Raw genomic sequence first — 25,950 nt, 5'->3', positions numbered from 1 at the left:
TTGCCATTTGCAACCACATGGATAGACTGGAAGGCATTATGATAAACTAATTCAGTCAGACAGAGATAAATAGTGTATGGTATATCACTTATATATGGAATCTAAAAAAAAGCTGAATTCATAGAAACAGAGTAGATTGGAGTAAATGAGTGATGTTGGTCAAAAGATACAAACTTTCATATAAAATGAATAAGTTCTAAGGATCTAACATTTGGCATGGTGACTATAGTTAATAATACTGCACTGTATCCTTGAAATTTGTAAAGTGAGGAGATCTTAGTGTTCTCACCAAAATAATCAAACCAAAAAATGGTAATCGTGAAATGACAGATGTGTCCATAAACTCCATTCATGCAATCATTTCACAGTGTATATGTATCTTGAATTTTCATAATGGTACACTTTAAGTATATACGGTTTTATTTATCACTTATACCTAAATAAAGCTGGGGAAAAAACACTGTCTTAGACATTTACTAAACATCTATTACTAAATGTTAAATTCTAGAAAAGATTTTAAGAAGTTTAAGTCTTAGATAAGAGTAGTTTAGCAAATAACTGTCAGTAAATGCTAGTCTATAGAATCTCTCAAAAGTGAAAGAAGAAAACATAAATTTATCCCATTAAATACTGAGCCTATTCACAAAATAAGTTAGTTCACTTAAATTCTCAACCCAATGATGCTATCTCCAGGTTGATCCTGAAGTGGTTCTGGAGACTGTCCTTCTGAAGGCTTATACTGAGGGGCTTCATGATGAGCATGATAGTCCTGCCCAGAACACATAATTACTTCATGGAAGATTGATAGCAATCAACCTAGAGCACTTTTGAATTCATTTATATTAGTCTTTACTTTTAATACATATTTTTAAAGTGGCACAAAATGACATTTTTGTAAGCCTTTTACCAGAACCATGGCAAACTACATGAAGGGTTCTTGACTGAATCAAACCAAAAGAAAGCTCTGCCGCCAAGCAACCACAATCTTGAACTGCATGTATTAGATAAAATAGAAAAAAAAATCTATTCAAAACTGTATCAATTTTATGCTTGATAACAAACTGCTCTATCAGCAGCAGAAAACTAAATGACACACACTCTGAAAGCTACTGATAATATACTTGCTATAAAGTTAAAGAACCCTAACGTTCTTCATTAGGCAACATTCCTCTAATCAGGTATTTATGTAGAGTTTAATAAAGCAGCTTACTCTGCAGAGTCAGACTCATGCTGCGCTCCACCACCCCAGCGTCATTGGTAGCTACGCACGTATAATCACCAGCATCTTCATTCTATGGAAATAAGCAGTGCTTTATAAAAATGTGAGCCTACAGAGCAGGGTAAATAACTTTTTTCATCATGAGGCTACTATATAATTTTTTTTTTTGAGAAAGGATTTTTCACGGAAATAGACAAAAACTATATATATTTACCTTCATAAATAGGTTTAAAAACAAGAAAAAGAAGGAGAAAAAAAATTCACAGCCTAAATGTTTTCAAAACAGCCTGTTATTGTTCTCTGGGAATAATATTGCTAGGAAACTGAAGCAAAATAATATTTTTTATAATCTTCTATCCAAAATTATCTCACCAAAGAAAAATGCCTAGGCTATCTTTCCAGATATCTTTTTTTTCTTTCTTTCCTTCTTCTTTTTTTTATTTTTTAAAGAGAGAGAGAGAAAGGAAGGAGGAGCAAAGGGAGAGAGAGAATCTTAAGCAGACTCCATGCTCAGCATAGAGCCCAACATGGGGCTCGATCTCACAACCCTGAGATCATGACGTGAGCTGAAATCAAGAGTCAGACACTTAACAGAATGAGCCGCCTAGGGGCCCCTCTTGTTCCATATACCTTAAAAAGCATTAAATAATGAGGACAAATTAACAAATGTTGAAACCATTCTAGTGGGGGTTATTAAAAAAATTAAGGATTGTCTCTATCTAGAGAGTGTGAACTTCAGGAGAGAAAGGAAAAACTAATTTACTGATAATGATAAATCACAGAATATGTCCCAAATTTATAGATATGTGGTATAAAAGATAATGCTCCATGGGTTTAGGTTTGGTGACTAATCAGAGTCACAAATTTTGCTAAAAGTCTTGTGAATAGGATAATTTGTGAATAGAAACACCACGTCAATAAAGGAGAACTGAATTGCAGGAAGTAGATAGAGGAGGGTGGGAGAACGAAGGCAGATATTTAATTGGGGGTGTCAATGTATCATCCAAATAGAAATTTTCAATAAGAAACTGTAATTGGAACTTGGAAGAGCTGCAGAGTTGAACATAAATATTTAAGAATCTGAAATTGTATGGTAAAAATAATTAGTATTAGTATGAACATTGGTGGTAGTAGAAGAAGTACCAAGGACTTCAGAAGTAGCAATACTTGTGTAGAGGAAAAGTAAGAACATGATAACAAAGAAATCTAAGTCTCACCAGTGTTATAGCAGCTAAAGGTAGAAATCATCTCAAAATTTAAAGGACAAGGAACAACATCTGATCTTGAAATAAAATCCAAGAGAATGAAAGACTAAGAGTGGTTCATTGGATTAGATGATTAAATATTGTATATTAATTATTATTCCAATTAATTAAGCAATGTGATAAAAAATTACCCATAGGTAGTCCAGTTGAGAAATTTTAAGATAAAATATCTCATTCACTTGACCCCCAAATTAGAATAACTCAAAGCAACCCTCATTTTCTGAATTTCTGAAGCTTCTGGAAAGCCAGAAATAGTTACCAGCCTAGTAATGAAAGTTATCATGTAACTTATTTGTAATTGTGTTTGTAATTCTTCAATTTCCTTGCTCTAATACAGATGTGAGGAGGTTATCTAATGATGCTAAATAATAATAGATCAATGATTGAGAACAAAGCAGCAGAATTATTTTGTTGCTTGTATTTCTTTGAAGTCTAAAAATAATCAATTTGAACCACTGTTTCAGTTCTTTATTAAAAAAACCCATTCATTTAGATTTTATGATTTTTAAAAAGACTTTATTTGTGTGTGTGTGTGTGAGAGAGAGAGAGAGATAGAGAGAGAGAACAGAGAACACAAGCATGGGGAGCAGCAGGCAGAGCAGGTGGAAGGAGAAGCAGGCTCCCCGCTGAGCAAGGAGCCCAATGTGGGACCCTGGGATCATGACCTGAACCTAAGGCAGCCACTTAACCAGCTGAGCCACCCAGGCGGCCCTCAGATTTTATGATTTAATTAGGAATACAAGAGAAATTTTTCCATTTATGGCACCTATACAGAGGCATTACTGTTGTGCTTAAAGTGCTCATCAACAATTTCAGTGTGACTTACTACAGTGCCATAAATGGCCAGGGAGCCATTAACCAGTTGATGGATTCTGTGGTTTATTTCAATATCCACCCCCTTCCTGCTCCACTGGATGGTTGGGGCAGGATCTCCTTTCACTTCACAATTCAAGACTGCATTACCACCAAGTGGTTCAATCCAGTTAGAAGGGTAATCACCTTTGAAGACTGGAGGTTCTGGGAAATACAATAAACAATTGTAAGTAAAAGGAAGCTCTGATCATTTCTTTGTGATGTTGGCCTATTTAGAGAGATAATTTAGTGAAGAAGGGAGAAGCCAATTTTGAACCCCATGAATTCAGAATCAACTGTTCACACTAATCCACCAGATAATTCGGTTAGTTTCAATAATCTAAGCAGATGATTCCATTTTGTACCAAATGATCTCTTTGCTTACCTACTTTTGAGTTGAATGTTGATAATTTTTTATTTCTTATGAATTTGCACATCTGTGCAACAGGACTAGAGGGATTAATAAACTGAACTTATAGTGGATTACTACATAATAAGGAAGCAAAACACAAACTATTTGTTATAAATAAATGATAAGTTAAAAATAGAGCGTGTTTACCTACCTTTCACATAAACAAATCCAATCGCCTTCACAAAACCAACGCTGTTCTCTGCAGTGCACACGTAAGTACCTGAATCCTCCTTTGACACTCTTTCAATAACGAGTTCACTGTGTCCATTCACACTGTCAAAGTGAGCTGAAAGAAACAAGCCAGGGAACGGCACAAATGCCTCTCAGTAACCTAAGAAAATCATCACAACAGCTCAATATTTTACAGGTTGGATTTATGAGTTGGTCAGCAATTGAACTAGAGATCTCATCATGACATTGGAGAAGAGAGCCTTTTCCACAGATTTCTTCCCCGGAGCTATTTGCTATGTCTCTAGACACTTGTTTGAAGGATGAAAAACAGCAGAAGGAACAGGAAAAGAGAATGAAAATAAACATCTTTTAAAATTTTTTTAGATTTAAAGTACACCCTTCATCTCAAAGCATTGCCTAAATCTGTTTCCTAGTTTCTCTGGGTTTCAACAATCTTTCATTCAGACCTATGACATTTTCCATTTCATTTATCTCACCACCCCTTTTCCTCCCAAACACTTTACATCAAAAACATGAAAACCTTTTCAGTTGTAATTCAATGGACTTGGCAGGTCAGAAGGGAAATCATGAAAACACATGCTAGTTAGGTAATAATGACAACAGGATTAAATTTGTAATAATTCACACTTCTCCATAAGTGGTGATGATATAAATATTTATAAAGGTAGTTATAATATTTGGAATAGAGAATAAGGTAAATATGTTAATCCTGAAACAACTATACTAAATAAGATTCTGATTAGACCAGCAAATTTCTAGTTACATTAGTATGTTTACCTTGAGTGCTTTCTCCATTCAGATTATTTCAAAAGATTTCATACTGTTGAATATTAAGTGGAAAATGAAGCTTTAAAAATGTAAATAGCTGAAGTACTATTACACTTTCAGAAAACAGTACTGATTAGATTATTTTAGACTTTGTTTTTCCTTAGTGACATATGCTATTATCATTAAGGGAATAGAGTTGATGAATTTCAGTCATTAGCATAAATCTTTATAACAGAAGAATTCAACCTTATTTCTTTTCTAAGAAGGCATTTATTAAATGCTAATAGTGCAGTTTCTCAGAACTCAATTTTGGGTATGACAACTTCTTATTAACTGATAACATCCTTGTGCTGACGACAAAGTCTAACAAATAAGGAGATATGTGTCCTCCCAGAGATGAGTGTTTCTGGCTTCCAGGCACTGCTCTAACATGTAGTGCACACAGTGACCAAAAATTTTCTACATAATTGATTGACATTATAAGAGAGATTAATAAATATTAATTCATACAGTGAGAAGCAGAGCTCTCCTCTGTAAAATTAGGTGAATCTTCAGGACTCCAACAGTAGCCACCTTAATGCATTTATCAGGGAGGATAAGTTTAGGTACCTGTGTATGCAAGATTGTCTTCTCCTGGGGAAGGGAGATTATTTTTAGGTAAAAATGTCTACTAATATCCTGTCACATATGGTCCAGTGATTAAATTACCCTTCAAAAGAATGAAAAAAAGAATATATATACTGGGTATAGGGTAAAATCCAGGCAAAATCCAGGCAAAGGTACGTATTTTACAGAACTTAAAGAAATCGACTCTTCATGTAACATTTTATTTTATTTTATTTATTTGAGAGAGAGAGAGAGCAAGAGCACAGAGGGAAGGGCAGAGGAGAGAGAGAGAGAGAATCTCTCAAGCAGATGTCCTGCTGAGCACAGAGCCTGAAGGTGGGGCTGGATCCCACACCCTGAACTCATGACCTGAGCTGAAACCAAGAATTAGATGCTCAACTGACGAGCCACCCAGGTGCCCCATCTCTTCATGTAACTTTCAATCAATTCCCGCAGCGGAAGGACATGGAGATTGATTTAGAGTTCTTTATGGGTATATTTATTTACTTAAGAATTAAATTACCAACCTGGGATAATATTGTTATTGAAGGTCCATGTTAACTTGGGCAATGGAATCCCAGTGGCTTTACAGCTTAATCGTAGCTGTTCTCCTTTATTTAATGACACATCTCCAGGAAGTTCAGTAAAAGTGGGGAGAACGTGTACAGTCAGGCTGACCATGTGGATGTCTTCACCTGCAGCATTGTTAGCAACACAGGTATAGGCACCAGAATCCTCCGGCTTAAATAAAGAAAAATCATAGTGTTTAAAATGACATAATCTTACATCATATTCCATAAAATACATAAAATTGCATAGCTTGGTCCCCAAAGGAGCACTCTTATTTAATAAGACAGTTTAAATTTCCATCTTGTAGTCTCAACCATCTGGCTGGCTTTTGCATAACATAACTCAAAACGTATAGGAGTTGAAACAAAGGCCCATGCCCTACAGAACTTGAGCATTTTATAGTAATAAGACCTCAGAAAACTTTACAAAAGCTTTCAAGTTTACTGAACATCAAGTGTACTGCAGCTCTACAATGTACAAACAAAGAACACATAATTTCAAAGTTTGGTTGCATCTTGGCAGCATAGCCGTCTGTCTTGGTAATGTGGCACCGAAGACCTCCAAAATTATCAAAGGAGATGTAAAGGGTATGGGCAACAGTACCTGCAATTCTGAAGTTTCACTTGCTAAACGCAATGGCCAGTCTTGGCACTCATCTTACTAGATGTACCGGGATGGCATCATTTGACATCATTTGACACCTTGGCTTCCATGTTACCCCCTTCTCCTAGTTTCCTTCCTACCTCACTGGTTCCTCCATTTCCATTTTTTTTTTTTTTTTTTTTTTTACCCTGGCTTCCCTTCAATATTAACGTCTTGATGCTGGCATGCAAGAGGGCTCAGTTTTCAGTCCTCTTCTCTAGCTGCACTTGGTTCCTTAGTGATGTCATCCAGTCTCGTGGTTTTAAATACTATGTATACTCTGAGGAGTACCAGTATTTGTAGCCCTGATCTTTCTTCCAAACTCCAACTATGCTGAACTTTACCATTTTACCTCTCTGCTGGTATGCCCAAAAGACTTCTCAAACTCATGTCCAAAACTGAACCCCCAATTTCCCTTTCACTATGCTGTTTCATCTGTAGCCTTCATCATCTCAGTGGATAGCTATTTTGTCCTTCCGGTTATTAATGCCTTTTATTCTCAGGCATCTGAGTCATCTGTACTCTTTTCTTTTTCACATTGTAGTGGCAATCTAGCTAGGAAACCCTAGCTTCAGAGTATATGCAGAATCCAGCCCCTTCCCACCCCTTCTCTGTTAGCATAATCTCTCCTCGGACTCCAAATCACCTTCCCAACAGGACTTTCTGCTTCTCCTTTGCCTCTGCTCATTAGAAAAGTCAATGTAGTATTGCAAAAACTAAGGCAGAGAATATTGATCCCAGGCTCAAAACCTGCACTGGATTCTAATTTTACTTAGAGTAAAAAGCAAAATTGTTATAATCTACAAGATACTACATGATCCGGTCTCCAATTTCTTTTCTTTCTTTCTTTTTTTGTTCTTTTTCTTCTTTGCTTTTACTAGGCTCCTGTTCCTCCAATATATTAGGCGTGTTCCCACCTTAAGCTCTTTCCTGTAGATATCTGAGAGAGAAACCTCCCAGTTTTACCTGCTTCTCATGCTCTTCCCCCAGATATTTGCCTGGCTAACTCACTTCCTTCAAGTTTTACTCAAATGTCCCTTTCTAAAGGAGATTCACCCTGACTATCCTATTAAAAAAAAAAAAGTAACCAGTAACCCTCCAAATTCTGATCCCCTTTACTGTTCTTTTCTTTTTCATACTACTTATTTTCTTCTGACTTATTATACACATTGTTCATTATCATTCTATACATTATTTTTTTTTTTCATTGTCTATCTCCCTCCTCTAGAAATAAACTGAATGAAGGCAGGGATCTTTGAGTCTTTTGTTCCCTAATGTATTACTAGTGCATAAATCAGTTCTGGTCACACAGAAGGTATTCAATAAATATTTGTTGAATTAATCGTTGAATGCTTCTGAATGCATTAAGTCCCACTGCAGACTTTTCCTTCTCTTTTAAAAGCTTAAGACTATATATATATTTTTTATATAATCATATATATATATAAAATATATCTATATTTGCATTGAAACAATAAAGAATTGATTGCTTAGAGATGTAGCATAAAAATTGTAATCACTAATAGTAGGTACAATCTAAATCCGATTGGCTGCATTTTTTTTTAAAGGGCAAACAGGAATAAATCACATTCTCTGCAAAGGTCTCCCCACCTCCATATCATTAGCTATTCTTAGATTCTCAGGTTATAATAATTTAAGCTTACAATCAAGGATTTTATGAAAGTGAAGCACTTAAAATCTGGATTGTACATACTATTCACAAGTAAATCTCTACTTATCATTTGAATCCGTCAACTGGTATTTATGAACTACTTTATTGTTTTGTTTTGTTTTTTAACAAATCTGAGCCATTGTCCCATTGTCCCCTTTTCTTTCTGCTTTAATTCCTTCTGGTCTATATGTGTAATAACGGGCCCAAATCCAACATTCCTGAGCCCAGGGGTAATCCCACTAACGACATTTACTAGCTTAAGCAAATGAATTTATCCTTATTTTATCAGTTCTAAAATTCACATTTTTAACCTTTCATATCCCTGAAACTGGGATACAACTTAAAAATGGATGACCTTCTCTAGTTTACTTAACCGTACTTTTTCTTTCTTAGTGGTACCTAAAATAATGGCACATTTTATAACTGATTTGAATAATTCCAATTTTTGCTGGCACCTGTGGTTCAGTTAGAGCCCTAGTGACACAGCCAATCACTAGGGTTATTTACCTGATAATCCCAGGAGTCTGGCTAACGGCCGAAATTATACTATAGAATGAATGTAATCAATTTTATTCCTTTAATCTGTTCAAATTTAATTCCACAAAGATTTTGTAATGAAGTTTAGGTATTTTGAAGGGCAAGGAATAGGAATAAGATATGCACAAAAGCCCCGAAAGTGATTCACATTTTAATCGTGTTTCATATTTGGTACCAAGTATTGATATTCTCAAACCACACAGTAAATTTTTTAAAAAGTCATGTAGTATACATATGTAGATTCTTCTTCAAGTGGGCGGCCACTGAAAAACTGAGATGCTTCTGACAGCTACTGTTCTGTAAACTGGGTCAGTACCACATAAGAATATTCAAAAACCTTAGCTTGCATAGATCCCTAAGACTTTAATGTCCTTGTCAATGATTAGAAAGGGTTATTCAAAATTCTGAAAAGAACAGAAAAATTGCTTTTCATATCTGCTTAATACTGCATCAGACATTCTTATATCTCCTGTCTTCTAATCATTCCCATACTTGGGTACATGCATGAAATATAACAGAGGAACTTGGAATTTTCCCTGATAAACAGATTTCCACAAAAGTAAAATAATTTTAGAAGGAGGCCATTTATGAGGTCCTACTATCTGTTAAAATATTATTCTTAGACACGGGCCATAAAATGAAACATGTGTAAAATTCATTTTTTGGCCTGAATTTGTAAGAGTGTTTTTCTTTCATTATTAAAGAATATATTTCCAGGCTGGGTTACTAAAAGTAAAAGGGTGAATTACCAATTCATATCTATTAAACTTACCACAACATTTTCCAGAATAAGTTCTCCATAGGGTTCAATGGTATATTTTCCTAACAAGTTAGCTAAAAGAACATTGTCTTTTTTCCAGTTAATTGCTGGTGTGGGGATTCCATCAGCCATGCATGGAAGAATGGCTTGTGAATTCTCACTGACCGTGTAGTGTATTTCTGTACTTCGGATTCTAGGAGGTACTAAGAAGAGTTTAAAAAAGATAGTCATTCAAGATGTTGAGTTCAATAATATCCTTGTTCACACAGAATATTCACACACAAAAGACTCTTTTAAGGATAATTTTGGTGGAAATAGTAAAATAAAATGTATTAAGTTATTGTTTGCTTGTTACCATGAAAGAAGCCTATATTAAGAACTCTATAGGATTTGAACTTGTTGAATACATTAATAATTAGTTTCTAAGCAAATTACATAAAACTAGATTAGATATTATTTGATTTCTTAAATTTCCATCTCTCTCTCTCTCTCTCTCTCTTTTTTTAGAGATTTTTAAAATTTATTTATTTGACACAGAGAGACAAGCAGGGAGAGGGAGGAGGAGAAGCAGGCTCCCCGCTGAGCAGGAAGCCAGATGTGGGGCTCAATCCCAGAACCCTGGGATCATGACCTGAGCCAAAGGCAGATGCTTAACCACCTGAGCCACCCAGGTCCCCCTTCTTAACTTTCTCTTACTGAAGTTTCTTATGCTTACTGTAGTGAAGCAAAACAAACTAGAGCAACAAAACCCAAAAATTCTTCCATAGTTGTATAAGCATTGGATTTGTAGCACAGACATATTGTGAGAGCAAACTAATAAAAGTCAGCAGTTTAAAACACTGTAAAGCACTCACCCCATATTGAATATCACAAAGTGCTATGGAAAAAAAATGTAGTATTTCATGTGTTACAACAAATAAAAGTAAAACCATGTCAGGACATTTAATTCAGCTTTTAGAGGAAATTTTTATAGTGATTTCAGAACTCTACGCAAATACTTCACATGCCTCGAATTTTTTTTGGACTGGAATTTAGGCAATATAAAAAGATCAACTGACTATATAAAAATACAAACAAATACCTTAGTGGACTTGGAATTAAGTTATTTACTTCTAAAGAAAAGGCTTAAAAAGTGTTAAGAATAGTTGACTCAAAAAGTAAAAATACACTCCCCTCCAAAAACGATTACCTTTGGGATTATTCAAACATATCAGTAAGAAATAGATCAATTGTGATGACATTCTGAAAAGTGACAGGACAAAAGTTGTATTTAGCAAAGATTATTTTTTTTAGTATATGAATAAATATATAAACCATATATGAATAAATATACACACAGATTATAGGGAAAATACACAAATCTATTTTGTTGAATGGTATGTTGTAAATATTTGATCCATTTTTAATTAATTTATATTGTATTTTTATAATTTTTTTTATTCTTGGGGTTGATATTTCAATTTTACTAGTGGTGATGAAGTTGTAACATTAGTACATTTACTTCCTTCTTTTTCAAAATGAAAATTTTAGGGCTATGACTTTACATTTGATTTTAACTTTGGCCCCCACACCATACATTTTGATATGTAATATCCTTATTATTATTATTTTCTAAATAGTAGGAAATGGAAACATAGGAAAATGAAAACATATTCTTTGACCTACTTGTTAACTAGAATGGTATTTTTAAATTTGCCTGGGGTTGGGGTTTAGGCATTAAAAGTTTATTACATGTTTCTAGCTTTATTGTATTGTGGGAAGGAATTGTAGCCTTATTTTTAAGTTCCTAAGATTGCTTTATTGTTTAATATATGGTTAATTCTGGTAAACTTTATACAAATTTGAAAAAGAGGAGTATTATTTATTTGAGTCTAAAGAACTAATGTGTATTGATTCATTCAATTATATGAACTGAAAGCACGTATAAACCAGGGGAAATATTTTAAAAACTCATAAATAGTGATTTAAAATTTGGGCTATTATTTATTTATTCAATTAAAATTGTGTCTGCTTGAAATAATCACTTTAACTATGAAGTCATAGGAAATTCAAACACACCTGGAGCATAAAAAAGAGCCTTCACAAATTTTTAAAAAAGGAAAAAGCAAAGGCTCATCTTTACAACAGTTACCTCCGAAAACAGTAGCTGGAAAGAGGTTAATTTACTTATTGTGTCCTCACACTGATATTAATAGGTATTTTAATCTTTAAAATATACATTAACAATGAACACTGGGTGCTGTACTTTGTACCTAAACAATGAATCTTGGAACACTGCATCAAAAAGTAATGATGTATTTTATGGTGAGTAACATAACACAACAAAAATAAAATAAAATAAAACAAAAAAACAATGAAAATATTTCAATGCTGATTCTTAGGTATTTTGTTAGTTGTCTGAATGCAAAGAAAAAAAGATTTTTTTGTTATAAAAATATACTTGTAAATATTTTGCCATTTTAAATAATAAATCGAACAGATTGCCAACTCTTATCAGGTTAACACTAAATAATGCTGCTCATATGGAGATTAGTTTTGAGTGAAGACCATTTCCAAGTTGAGGAATAAGCAGAATAGTCACAAGACACAAACGAACCCCATAAATGGGATCTAGAGCCAAAGTATAAATACTAATAACCACAATATGAGGGGATGATTGGCAACACATTAATTATTTTGGCTATCTTAATAAAATCTCTTTCTTTCTCACACATGCACCTGATCATACCTTTTCTTTTGCCCACACCAATAATCAGAGCCTCCATATTATATCAGAAGGGTAAGTATACGTACACGCCACACACGCGCGCGCGCACACACACACACACACACACACCACTTTGGATTGCTGGTTTTAGATGACTTTGACTTTCATCCTATTTTTTTTCTCAATGGTCTTCTCTCTTTGCCTTGGCAATGCAGCTGATTGAAATAATTCATGTTAAATAACCTACCATGGACAGTGAGCTTGGCGCTTGTGCTGCTCGATCCTGCTGCGTTTGCTGCCATGCATGTGTACTGGCCGGCGTCATCAGGCTGGGCAAACGCTATCTGCAGAGCCCCAGAGCTGAGGATGCGCTGGCGGACCGATTCCACAACTGCACGCCCATCTTTATGCCAGGTAATGTCAGGGGGTGGGAGGCCGTCTGCCTCACACGGTAGAGAGATGGGCTTATCCACAGCAGTGATATATTCCTTTGGATGGGGGCTAATGACTGGAGGAACTGAAAGATACAAAGTGTAAACTTCATCTTAAAAGCACAAAGGTACCATTTATACACTATAGTACCACTCTAGCAAAGGGAAGTCACAGAAAGAAATGAAATCCCGACTTTACCATATTATCAATCAAAGGATCACTACACTTTGTTTTCACTGGAAAAGAAAATTCCTTTCTTAAAAAACTGTTTATTATCTTATGTTAGTCATTATACAGTACATCATTAGTTTTTGATGTAGTGTTCCGAGATTCATTGTTTGTGTGTAACACCCAGTGCTCCATGTAATATGTGCCCGTCTTAATACCCATCACCAGGTTCGCCCATCCCCCCACCTTCCCCTCTAAAACCGTCAGATTGTTTCCCAGAGTCCATAGTCTCTCATGGTTTGGCTCTCCCTCTGATTCCCCCCCCTCCTTTATTTCCCCCTTCCTGCTCCTAATGTCCTCCATGCTATTCCTTATGTTCCACAAATAAGTGAAACCATGTAATTTGTCTTTCTCGCTTGACTTATCTCCCTTAGCATAATCTCTTCTAGTCCCACCCATGTTGATGCAAATGTTGGGTATTCATCCCTTCTGATGGCTGAGTTATATTCCATTGTGTATATGAACCACATCTTCTTTATCCGTTCATCTGTCAAAGGGCATCTCGGCTCCTTCCACAGTTTGGCTATAGTGGACATTGCTGCTAGGAACACTGGGGTGCATGTGGCCCTTCTTTTCACTACATCTGTATCTTTGGGGTAAATAACCAGTAGTGCAATTGCTGGGTCATAGGGTAGCTCTATTTTTAACCTTTTGAGGAACCTCTCCACTGGGAAAAGAAAATTCTTTGAGCCATTTTCAGAAAATTATTGCTGGCATAGCCAACAAATATAAATGATAATTTTAAATGAAACATAAACATGTATTCCTGAGGTACTGCATGTCTAAAAGTTTTAGGTTGTGTCAACAGAGGCATTTTATTTAATATGCTGTATTATGAGATTCACTTCAGCTACTTAAACTTTCAGACTAGACCCCTTCAAGGTTTGGAAATTATTCAACGGCTCAGAGATACTTTTACTCAAGTATTCCTACAGTGCTTAGTATCTCAAATACAGTGGCTATATTTAACACAGTATTGCTTGAGTGACTGAATAAATAAATGAGTAGATCATGGAAAAGAATTATATATATAAAACTCTTCCCACTTCTTCCAAAAGCTGTGGAAGAGCTTACGATAAGGCGTTCTCGATGTTTCCAGTAGGTTGGTTACCAATTAGGTATGGCCTGGATAGTTTATTGAGCCTCAAAAAAATATTAAATGATTAGGAGAGAACAATCAAGCACAAGCCAGGAACAACTGACCACAAGCACACAGGACAGAAAGAAGAGGATGATTCATCTGTGTCAATACAAGTCCAGAGACAGTGATAAGGTACAGAGGACATCAATGACAGTAAAAATATCCCATTCAGCATGTGTGAGAAAAACCCACAAAAAACAAACAAACAAAACAAAACAAACTACTACCCACTCAGAAAGCTTAAAAGAGAAACAGGGCAAATAATATTGATTATTATCACATACTGCCTAGGAAATGAATCAGAAATGAGATCTCAGAGCTCCACTGAGCCAAGTAATGCCCTCTGCGTAGCAAGTCCTAAGGATCTAGAACTATCTGCTGCATCTCCAGAGGATATGGAGAAATGGTCAACCATATGGAGACCAAATCTTATTTTATTTATTTTTAAAGATTTTATTTATTTATTTGAGAGAGAGAGAGTGTGTGTGTATGCAAGAGCAGGTGGGGGGCAGAGGGAGAGGGAGAAACAGACATGGGGCTTGATCCCAGGACCCTGAGACCATGACCTAAGCTGACATCAGATGCTTAACCAACTGAGCCACCTAGACATTCTGAGACCAAATCTTAAAAACACTAGTAGTGATGAGTAAAATAAAATCAACTTGTTGTGAAAAAAATTATGAATAACCATGTCAAAATTACTTTTATCAGCTAACCTTATTTGGTTGGGGTTTGTGCTTTCCATTACATACTATATGTGCAAGGAGGGAGACTGGGTTCTGAATTTTCATACCTCTAAAGCGTGCAGTTATCTCTGCTTTTGAAATGTTGAAATGTTATTAATCATTTAATGTGTTTCTTTGTCCCGTAATTGCTCATATCAATAATTTTAATCAATTAGTGAAGGAAAAATCCCTCCAAATGGAAATGTTCTTTCCATGACCTCCATGTTGCCAAAACCAATGAATATTTATTGGTCCTTATCCAACTGATCTCTCACTTCCATTCAACAAAGCGTTCACTCCCTTCTTGAAACACTCTCCTCTCCTAGCCTCCATCCAGTTTTCCTCTAACATCTCTGCCTCCTCCTTTGTACTCTTCTCCAGCATCCTCTCTTTTCTCAGACCTCTAAACAATGCGGAGTGATGGGTCTTTGTCCTTAGCTCTTTTTTCTGTACAAAGTCTGATCCAGTCTTGTGGACTAAAACACACTGATTACTTCCAAATTTATAGCTTACACTCTACTTCTCTCTTGAGCTCTGAATCCATAAATATTCAACTCAATTTGATATCTCTATTAGGATTTCTCATACTTTCCCACATCCCGTAGGATCAATCAGAAATTATGTTTTCCTTCCTCCAAAGCCAGTTCCTCCCCCTTGCACTATCATTCCCCCGTGGCACTATCATCTATCTACTCGCTATCTCAAGCCCGAAGCCCAGGAAACATCATTAATTCCTCTCTTTTCCTAACCTCCCAAATCTGATTCATCACTCATCCTGGCAGTTATACCTCCTGGAAGCATCTTAAAGCCACCACTTTTTCCGTTTACCTCTGCAACTTACACAGCCACTCTCCCTTCCAGCCAGGCTGTAACACGCTGCCTAGAGGACCTGAATAGTACCTTCGGCTCCAGTCTTGCTCCTTCATCATCTACATGGCCCCAAATGAGATCTTCCTAAAACCAAATGAGCATCTTGGCTAAACCCGTAAAGTCTCCCACTGCATAGAGAAGAAAATTTAAACTTCGTGTGGTCCTTCTGACCTTCTACGTATTGGCTCACTTTTTCTGACTTCCTTCACGTTTTGCCAGCCTTCTCCTTCTCCATCACTCTCTACCACATTTGCCAGGTTTCTTTCCTTATTTTCTCCTGCTGTGGGCCCACACCGCATGTGCTGTCCTTTCTCCCTTGGACACGCTGCCACATTTGCAGGGCTCATCCTAGCTTATCACTCAGGTCTCGGCCCAAATGGTACCCCTTTAGAGAAGCCTACTTCTTCTTTTTTTTTTTTTTAAAGATTTTATTTATTTATTTGACAGACAGAGATCACAAGTAGGCAGAGAGGCAGGCAGAGAGAGAGGAGGAAGCAGGCTCCCTGCCAAGCAGAGAGCCCGATATGGGGCTCAATCCCAGGACCTTGGGATCATGACCTGAGCTGAAGGCAGAGGCTTTAACCCACTGAACCACCCAGGTGTCCCAGAAGCCTACTTCTTAAAGCCTACTTTAACCACTAATGTCAAATGGTCCCCACATTTCCCCATTCTTCCCCATCTCAGCCTTTTTTTTTTTTCTGCTTAGCATATGTCAGAATTTATAATTATTTCATTTATTTTGGTAGTTAAGTTTTTTTCCCTTCTGTACATCATAAGGGAAGGATCATGTCTGTAATGTGCAATGTATTTCCACTTATTATTGCAATAAATATTTGTTGAGAAAATGTTAGCAATATAAAGAAATTAGATTTATAATGCACAGTTAAGTAAACTTTACTATAGTCAGTAATATACCACAGGAAAATCATACTTAATGGAAATTTGAAATCAGCTAATGCAAATTCAGAAGCTCAGAACCTACTTCCAGGTCACAAAAATAATACATGCAAGATACAAATATTATATCAAGAAAATAACAGTTAAATGTGAAAAGACCCTGCTTTGTCTACAGAATAATTTTTTCCCATCAAGTTGGTTAACTGAAATTACGATTTTTTTGTTTTATGATTTTTTATGTATGATTTTTAAAAATGTATGATTTGTTTTTTAAATGGATATTAGAATCTTGTGTTTCATAAATGTATCCAATGTGGTATCATGGAGAGATTGGTTTTAAAAGTTACCTTAAGCATGTGCTACAATGAAACAGAGTACCATATGAAGCTCAGAGAAATCCAAAATACCATGAGATGCCTCCGTTTTCTTATATAAACAATGACCCAAAAAAACCCCAAGGATTAAATTTTCTTCTTCATAAGGGTAACTGAAAAAACACATTGTATAATGTAATATAAGAATGTTGAGAACTACGGTAGCATCCTTATTTTAGATAGATGAACTTTTGGTGTACACCTTGTTACAAGCATCTTTGCGATGAAGACATAGAAATTTACTATTTAGGTACCTTGAACATTTAATTTGATTTTGCCTAAGGCTGTACCAGCCGGATTCTGAGCCACGCACATGTAAGTACCAGCATCTTCTCTGACAGCTCTGGAGATCTGCAAGCCGCCACTGGGAAGAACTGCATGGCTTTTGCCTGGATCAGTTATGAAAGCACAGGGAAGAATTTTTATTAAAATTTTTTTCATTAAAAAAATCATCCTGACTTCTGAATTGTGAAACACTGATTTGCTGTAATTTTCTTGATAGAAACAATGGTAGGTACCTGCAGTGATGACATTGATGCCTTCTTTTTGCCAAGTAATGAAAGGACTGGGGGTCCCTGTTGCTTCACACGGTAATAAAATGGGATTGTTCACAATGACGTCGAGTTCACTTGGCTGAGGCTGAATGACTGGAGGCTCTATAAGAACCAACAGAAAGAGCAATGGCACCAGTTAGTGGCAGAATTGTCTAAAAGTAGCCATGAAGTTAATCACGCCTGGATCCATATTTCTATGTTATTAGTGATTTGATTGTCCAGAGGAAAGGAGAATATTGGCCACATTACATTTTTTTTTGAGTATTCCTTCCGTAGGCAGAGTCCATTAGAAGAACTCCATTAGGAGACTAGAAGCAGGCACAGATTATAGACGTTCAAGAAAAAATAATTTAGGGGTTGTTCTGTGTGATTTTTCATCTGTATGTTTTTCTTTGTTTATTGAAAAATATTTATCAGTCTCTCATATCCCCCAGATATTACTGTTGTTCATAAGTCTAGACAGAACATCCTTTCAAGAATAAACATGACTTGAAGAAAAAACAAGCTTTTAATGAATTAAATGACCTTCCATACCCTGCACATAAAGGGTCACGTGTCGATGTGCAGAACCAGCTGCATTCCTGGCAACACAGGTATATTTTCCAGCGTGGTTTAACTGAGTGGCAAATATTTCAATTGCTCCTAAAAAGGAAAAAGTATTTACGTATCTAGAACATCCATTTTTCTGTAACCATTTTTCTGGTTCGATAAACTATGTCACTCTCATTTTGTGTTTTCATCACCATAGCACCATGACGCTTGGCTTATACTCCTACTTGTACCCCTTGAAGGGCCCAGCGCAGTGCCTTTTGATCATTATGAATAGCTTTATTTAGGCAAAATTTAGATGCCATAAAATTCACCCATTTAATCATTTTTTAAATTTATTTTCAACATAACAGTATTCATTGTTGAAAATAAATAAAAAAAAAAGATTAAATTCACCCATTTAAATGTACAATTTTATGATTTTAGTATCTTTCCGGAGTCATGCAACTCTCACAACCTAATTTTGAGAACATTTCTATTACCCTTAATGGAAATCTCTTTCCATTTACAGTCACTTCTCATTCCCAGCCCCAGCTCCATGCAATTACTAATTTCTTCTTCTTCTTCATATATTTGCCTTTTCTGAACATTTCACGCAGATGTAATCATACAGCTGTCCTTTGTGTCTGATTCCTTTCACTGCGAGCAGTTTCTGAGTTTCATCTGTTGTAGCGTGCGCCAGTATTTTTGTTCCATTTTATTGAAAAATAGAATTTCATTGTGTGGATTAGCCACATTTTGTTTATTCTTTCATCAGTTGATGGACATTTGGATTGTTTCTACTTTCTCTATTGTGAATCATGCTGTATGAACATTTGCATACAAGTCTTAGTGTGGACATATGTTTTCATTTTTCTGGGTAGATGCCTAGGAATGGAGTGTTGGGTCATACGGTAACTCTTGTTTAATATCTTGAGAATGTTCCAACGTGTTCTTTTAACACAGTACCTTGTGCTGAAGGTTAGTTAATTTCTATTTTATGATTTTAATTGCTACCAATCTATACACATTTCAGAGACAGCCAAAATACTTGGCTTTGAGAGCCAAGTTCTACCCTGAGAACAATCTTCCATCATTTCCGTTCTATTGAAAAAGTAAACAAATTCCCTTAGAATAACATGCACAAATGCATAAAGCCCCAGGATGTTAGCTGCTACTTTAGTTCATCTCTAGTGTACCTTCCCAATACAAAACACCAATGTGCATTAACTATATTTTCATTTAGATGAATTATAATTTTTCTCTTTCAGGACATAAACTCTATAAATGATGGCTACTACCACTCTCAAAAATTATCCATGCTAGCACTTATCACCTAGCCTTACCTGCTCAGTTATAAAAATCCTGAAAACAAAAATCTTGAAAACAAGAACCTTGAAAACCCTCCCAGTTCTATAGCCTCAGAAACTCAGTGGAGTATATAACTTATTTTAGGCACTAGATCTTTATTAAATGAATGGAGATTCTTTCTGGCCAATAGAAAGAGTGTGGTTCACTCAAAGGCAACCAGTGAATTTGTGAAACTCCAGGATTAGTAAGTATGCACTTAAAATCCCCGTGATCATTCCTATTATATTCAGTTATTGTGATTTTGTTTCCAGACTTTTTTTTTTCTCTCCCTTTGTCTAGTTCCCCTTCCCAGTCTAACTGTATTTTTTTTTTCCCAGATGTGTAAATCTAGGAATGAAATGCATTTTATTTTTTTATTTTGGTGCAACAAAAGGCCAGGTAAGGTCATCCATTAATAACTAGTGTCATCATAGGGGCGCCTGGGTGGCTCAGTGGGTTAAGCCTCTGCCTTCGGCTTGGGTCATGATCTCAGGGTCCTGGGATCAAGCCCGATGTCGGGCTCTCTGCTCGGCAGGGAGCCTGCTTCCTTCCCCCTTTCTCTGCCTGCCTCTCTGCCTACTTGTGATCTCTGTCAAATAAATAAATAAAATCTTTAAAAAAATAATAACTAGTGTCATCATAGATGTATAATGACTGAGCCTGGTCTTACCTGAGGACAGAATTCTGTAACCGTCTCCCCTGGGATATAGCCTTAAACCATTTTTTGTCCAGTGAATTGAGGGAAATGGAACTCCTGAAGCAGTGCAGGTGATTACGGTGGGGGCATGTTTGGTTACTACGAAGTCCGTAGGCTCATCGGCTATGGAGGGTGGAACTAAAACAACAGTAACAGTAATTAGGAAGCACACATTTCCAGCACTTACAGGTTTCCAAAGCCTTACTATACATCTTTCTCTTTCTACACTGAAAGTTAGTAAGTGGAAAAGGAAGCCCTTTTGGGAAGTAGTGGGATGATGAAATGCATCATTATAATAACTGTTAATCCACATACTAAGCCAGTTCTACCTTGGACAGTGAGATCCACAGTTCTCTTATCCTCCCCAGCATCATTTGTCACGGTGCACTCGTAAGTTGCAGTGTCATCCACAGAAGGGGAAATAATGACCAGGGAACCAGAAGAAAGGAGCCTAGAAGAAAAAGTTCAGAGCAATGATGTACTACAGGTCAATTTTCATAAATGTTGGTACAACCACAACACGGGACCATGTTGTGAATCAAAGGAAATGGAATTCTTTCCTCGTATTAAAATGAGGAATCAGACTTCTTTGTGTTTGGGCAATGGGTTAATAGAGCCTCAATGTGGAGATTTAGAGCAAGTAGTTGTGTAGAAGGATTGCTTGAAGAGGGACTCCTGCATTTTCTGATTGCTTATATTGTGATCAACTATGCTCTCCTAAGTGAAATACAGGAAAATGAGTACGCTGATGACAGCCACTGTTTATTGAGCATCGAATACATTCCAGAACCATCTCAACTGCTTCACATAAACTACCTCTAATGTCACGAACTTTGCAGATTGGCATTCGATTATTTCCGTTGACAGACTGGTAATTACAAGTGCATCTGTCTTACATGTTGCCCTACTTTGCATGTCTCCTTACGTGTGTTGAACACTTTTGAGATGCCTAGTATGTATATCAATAAGTCTTTTCCCTAACTTCTAACCGATTCAAAACTAAAGTGATCTGGATCACTTCAAATGCTTAAGAGGTCTAGTAAATGTGCATATATTATGAAAAATAAATCTAAATGAAATATCTATTTCCTTACTTCAAGGTGTGCACTGATAGAATAAAAATGATTTGATTCAATGGGAATACATTTGACATGCTTTTTTTTTAAAGGTGTTGCACATTTTCTGCATAGCATAGAACTTTCAATCACTAGACTCCCAGTACCCAAAGATTTAAAGGATGAGAAAGAGAGAAACAACAGAATTTCAAGTGAAACACTCCTCATTTCCAATTTCCTAATGTATAAGTATTGATTATTATCAAAGTAGATCTACAAGAACACTTGTTTTTAGTATTATGGCAATTCCCTTGACAATATATCTGTTAACTGAGATACAAGAAATGATGCTCATTTACAACATCAGAAATTCCTAGTGATTGGGGCGCCTGCGTGGCTCAGTGGGTTAAAGCCTCTGCCTTCAGCTCAGGTCATGATCTCAGTGTCCTGGGATTGAGCCCCGCGGGCTCTCTGCTCAGCAGGGAGCCTGCTTCCCTCTCACTCTCTGCCTGCCTCTCTGCCTACTTGTGATCTCTCTTTGTCAAATAAATAAATAAAATCTTAAAAAAAAAAGAAAGAAATTCCTAGTGATTAAAGCATTAGCTTTTAAAAAACATACGCTGTCATATTATGAAATATTTGAAGTAAAGCTGAAGAAATGCAAAAATTGGAGAAAAAAGGATGTTTTTCCTCCCTACCCATGCTACCAAATACCTAAGTTGTATTTCAAGGTTTAGAATTTGATTTTTGTTCTATAGCTAAAGGTGGTATTATTTTTACAGAATAGTTTTTCCCTTATACCAAATAATTTTATTCTTTCTTTTTATAAAATTCCAAAAGAGGCTAAGAAAAATAAAGCAGAATAGGAATCTAATTTTGTAGATCTCTCTGATCATCATCCACAGGGCTTATGGATAGAAAAGTTGAACTCATAATTCAGAACAAGCTTTTAGACTGAAAAACTAGTTCCACGTTAAGAAAAATATACACTTTCTACATACTAGCTAATTATTTATACTTTATATAAATTCTGTCCCCATTGAAAGAGATGAAATGTTAATTCTTTTTAAAATTATGTTTCTAAATAGTAGGTGGGGTTTTTCAGTTAAATGATTCCTTACCTGTATGAATTCTGATTTTGGTCCACATTAAGAAGATGCCCATTTTTCCTCCACCTGATTGATGGTTTTGGTATCCCAGCAGCCTCACAAGCCAGAGTAGTTTGAACATTTACTGTTACAGTTATGTTGGTAGGACCCAGAGCAATGGATGGAGGAACTAAAACAAAGCCAACAAATAAGAGGGAAATATAGTCAGCAAACAGTATGCCATCTGATGTATTTCTGCCAGCTTGAAATTAATCACTGGTAACTTGCTACATAGTTACAAACACAAGAAGACTCTGAACTTAGTGTCGTGATGGTGCTAGCCACAATGAGGAGAAAACATGGGTATTGACTTCACAATAGAGTATGGTACCTTTTTTTTTTTTTTAAGATTTTATTTATTTATTTGACAGAGATCACAAGCAGGCAGAGAGTCAGGCAGAGAGAGAGGAAGGGAAGCAGGCTCCCTGCCGAGTATAGAGCCCTATGTGGGGCTCGATCCCAGGGTCCTGGGATCATGACCTGAGCCGAAGGCAGAGGCTTTAACCCACTGAGCCACCCAGGTGCCCCGAGTATGGTACCTTTATACAGCCCTGGATATCAAGGTCTTTATGAACTCACAGGTTTAGGCCATCAGAGAACATTTAACCCAAAGATGAGAAGCTGTTCCTACAAGCGTATTTACCATGGACTTGTAAATCTATTCGCCTGCGGTCTGTTCCAGCAGCATTGGTAGCCATACACAAATATCGCCCAGTATCTGCCACATGTGCCGACTGGATATGAAGGAATCCATTTTCCAAGATGGAGTATCTATAAGAAAGATCACAAGCGAAGTTCTTGGAATCAGCTTTTGTTTTCTGATTATCTGAATTTTGACTAAGAGTATGTTAAAAGACGTAAATCCATTTTTAGTCTTTTTCCTGCTTTAGAAATTTGCAATACCCTTGGTGGAAAAAAGGGATATTCTGCAAAGGTGCATAGCAGATGGACTTGTGATCTTGGATGAATTATAATGATTATGTGTTGACCATACGCCATAGAATTACGCTTTTAAAACAGTATATTTTGCTTTTCATATTAAGATGAAAAACTAATATTAAATGTAGCAAGACCATGATAATATACTGGGAAAGATTTAGGGATTCATACTTCAGTTATTGCAGTATTTTTCATCCTTTTCCAGAATTGTTACCTTGCATGACTTGCAGAGAGAACAGTTCCATCCTTTCTCCATGTTATCCTTGGGGCTGGCACACCCTCAGCAAGGCATTCCAATACAGTTGACGTATTTAAGTGGATGATAAGACTCTGGGGGACACGCTTTATGTTTGGAGGAACTGCACAAGAGATGCACATGGAAAGCTTCATTCATATCAACAATACAGCCTGAACTAAGACTCTGAAGAGGTAATACAAGGTTAGCTTTGAGTCAAACGTATAGCTTTGCCCACAGCTAATTCAGGTTAGTATAAATAGAATTGGGTTTAATTCCTAAAGTCTTATTCAAGATACTCAGTGTTTAAAAATAAAGCATGGACAGGGGAAGGAGGTTTTAAATCCCTGATACGGTGTGTGAAATCTGGCTTTGTAGGAGAGATGCTTGAACATGCATCAGCTCTGGTCTGATGCAAATTAAAGATGATATTTCTTATTTCTCTTTGGCCAAATAATGGTCTGAGAATGTTAACACTGGAACAACTTCTCTTTAAATAGAGAACAGAAAGTGGACTGTTCTAATGAAAAGCACATCTGTGATTAATCATGTAAGTCTCAGAGCATGTATTTTATTAATCATTGAGTTCATATGGGAATAGAAAACCTGAATTTTAATTTTAGTGTTAGAGATATTAGTTGTGTGGGTCATCCAATATCCTATAAAGTTTTATATATTAAAAAACCAGAGAGACTGTGATGGGGAAAAGTCTGTATTATCTTCCCAAATATTGGCAAGTTTTGATGTTTTAGAGTTTAGATTGGAGAGAATCACAGTCCCACGGCAGTCTCTGTCTAGTGCATATAGACTCAAACACCAACATGAATAAAGGTGAACTAAATAATGAACCACCTGTCATCCATAACCTTAGTGTGACTTCCTCAATGGCTCTGATGTGAATGACACAAAATGTCAGGATATGTTGATAACAACTGGACATAGATTATCCTCTAAGATAATGTATCTTTAACTTTTTTTGAAATATGGGTTGAATAATAGCCATTATATAAATACTACATGTTGTCTTTTTGAAAAAATAGGATAACCACAAGAATTCATTGAGTGTGCCCCTAAGAAACAAAAATGTTACCACTTCTTAGAATGCCCTTGGCTAAATTTTTAAATTGTGAAACAACTGTTAATTTTTCTTACCATTTACAGTGAGAATAAATTCTCTTGTAGTCTTTCCTGCAATGTTGCTGGCCACACAAGTATAATTGGCTGTATCACTTAGATCTGCGTTATTAATTTGCAAGTATCTCCCTCCAGATAGGATTCGTACTCGAGGTGTTGCCTAGATTCAGCAAGTAAAATTTATGATTAAAATATCAGGAAAAGAGAATATTACTTTATAACATCAAGAAGTAACTATAGTGAGCTGTGGATTGTCTGTCTTCCAGTAGGCTTTGTCTGCACCCCCTACCGTTACCCTGGGATCAGAACCCCTCGGGAGCTATTTCTATGTGCGTGCTTAAGACAAGGGCACAATCAAGATTCCCAGCTCTCCTGGCCACAATAATCTGGATACCCAAGGTTGAGCAGGTGACTCATGCTGGGCCCCTGAGAGCCCTCTGCAAGACTTTGTTGGAAGTGTTGGCGAATAAGACCACTTTTTTTTTTTTTTTTTTTTTTTGGTATCTGTCTGGTAGTGAGGATGATATAGGTTGTGGCAGTTTTATTACCATGTGTGGACAGCTCTGAATCTAAAACAAACCAAGCAGAGTTGAGGTTCAGAGAAAAAAAAACACAGATGCTTGATTACATGAGGAGAACCGCTGGACCTAGCAATACCTAAAACCCAAGTTCACCAATCGCTGTAGGTAATAACTGCCTTAAAAAAAAAAAATTGTTGGGGGCCCCTGGGTGGCTCAGTGGGTTAAGCCTCTGCCTTCAGCTCAGGTCATGATCTCAGGGTCCTGGGATCAAGCCCCGCATCGGGTTCTCTGCTCAGCAAGGAGCCTGCTTCCTTCCCCCTTTCTCTGCCTGCCTCTCTGCCTACTTGTGATCTCTGTCTGTCAAATAAATAAATAAAATCTTAAAAAAAAAATTGTTGGTTTGAGTTTGAATTCTACCACTTACAGTTGAAAGTTCCATGACTAGTAAACTAATGATCTCTTAACATTTGAAAAATAAGTAAATAAATGATTTTAGTCTGCAAATATTTTTTAGGCATTTATTTTGTGCCTAGGCATAGAACCAAGAATTATGAGACTATAGAGACAATGAAACCTAATCTTTGCTATTAAGCCTAATTGGGAAAATAGATATAAACAAGTAGCTCTATATAAATTAAGAACCATGACGCTCATAATGATTAAAAAATGCCAGGTAGAATCAATGACTACTATTTTCTGGTTGAGCCAAAGAAGGAACTACTTCAGGGAGAGCCTAAGTAAGATTGTTCTACCATGCAGGCTCTATCCCACATAGACATACCGTTGACCTTTGAACTGCATGGATCTATTTATATGTGGATTTTTAAAAAAAAAATACAATGTAGTACTATAACGTATTTTCTCTTCCTCATGATTTTGTTAACATTTTCCTTTCCCTATTGTAAAAATATAGTACATAA

The 25,950-nt window shown here is 36.3% G+C and overlaps 1 protein-coding gene across 1 annotated transcript in view; it reads right to left on the bottom strand.

Moving 5' to 3' along the window:
- The window catches only part of LOC111150763 (hemicentin 1), a 471,859-nt gene that overhangs the window by 50,235 nt on the left and 395,674 nt on the right, over positions 1-25,950 (bottom strand). The window contains exons 72-86 of the mRNA XM_022508355.1: positions 24,528-24,669; positions 23,355-23,499; positions 22,845-22,972; positions 22,175-22,331; positions 20,328-20,449; positions 19,972-20,136; positions 17,958-18,065; positions 17,388-17,525; positions 17,124-17,258; positions 12,450-12,719; positions 9,508-9,698; positions 5,842-6,055; positions 3,900-4,034; positions 3,311-3,501; positions 1,211-1,292 (exon numbers count right to left, since the gene is read on the bottom strand). Of these exons, the coding sequence (XP_022364063.1) occupies positions 1,211-1,292; positions 3,311-3,501; positions 3,900-4,034; positions 5,842-6,055; positions 9,508-9,698; positions 12,450-12,719; positions 17,124-17,258; positions 17,388-17,525; positions 17,958-18,065; positions 19,972-20,136; positions 20,328-20,449; positions 22,175-22,331; positions 22,845-22,972; positions 23,355-23,499; positions 24,528-24,669 (2,323 nt within the window). The remainder of the gene's footprint in view (positions 1-1,210; positions 1,293-3,310; positions 3,502-3,899; positions 4,035-5,841; positions 6,056-9,507; positions 9,699-12,449; positions 12,720-17,123; positions 17,259-17,387; positions 17,526-17,957; positions 18,066-19,971; positions 20,137-20,327; positions 20,450-22,174; positions 22,332-22,844; positions 22,973-23,354; positions 23,500-24,527; positions 24,670-25,950) is intronic.

This window comes from Enhydra lutris, unplaced genomic scaffold (genome assembly GCF_002288905.1).
Source record: "Enhydra lutris kenyoni isolate GAN:26980312 unplaced genomic scaffold, ASM228890v2 scaffoldscaffold24, whole genome shotgun sequence".
Classification (NCBI taxonomy): Eukaryota; Metazoa; Chordata; class Mammalia; order Carnivora; family Mustelidae; genus Enhydra; species Enhydra lutris.
Note: the sequence above shows the minus strand (reverse complement) of the source record. Positions and strands in the feature narration are given on the sequence as shown.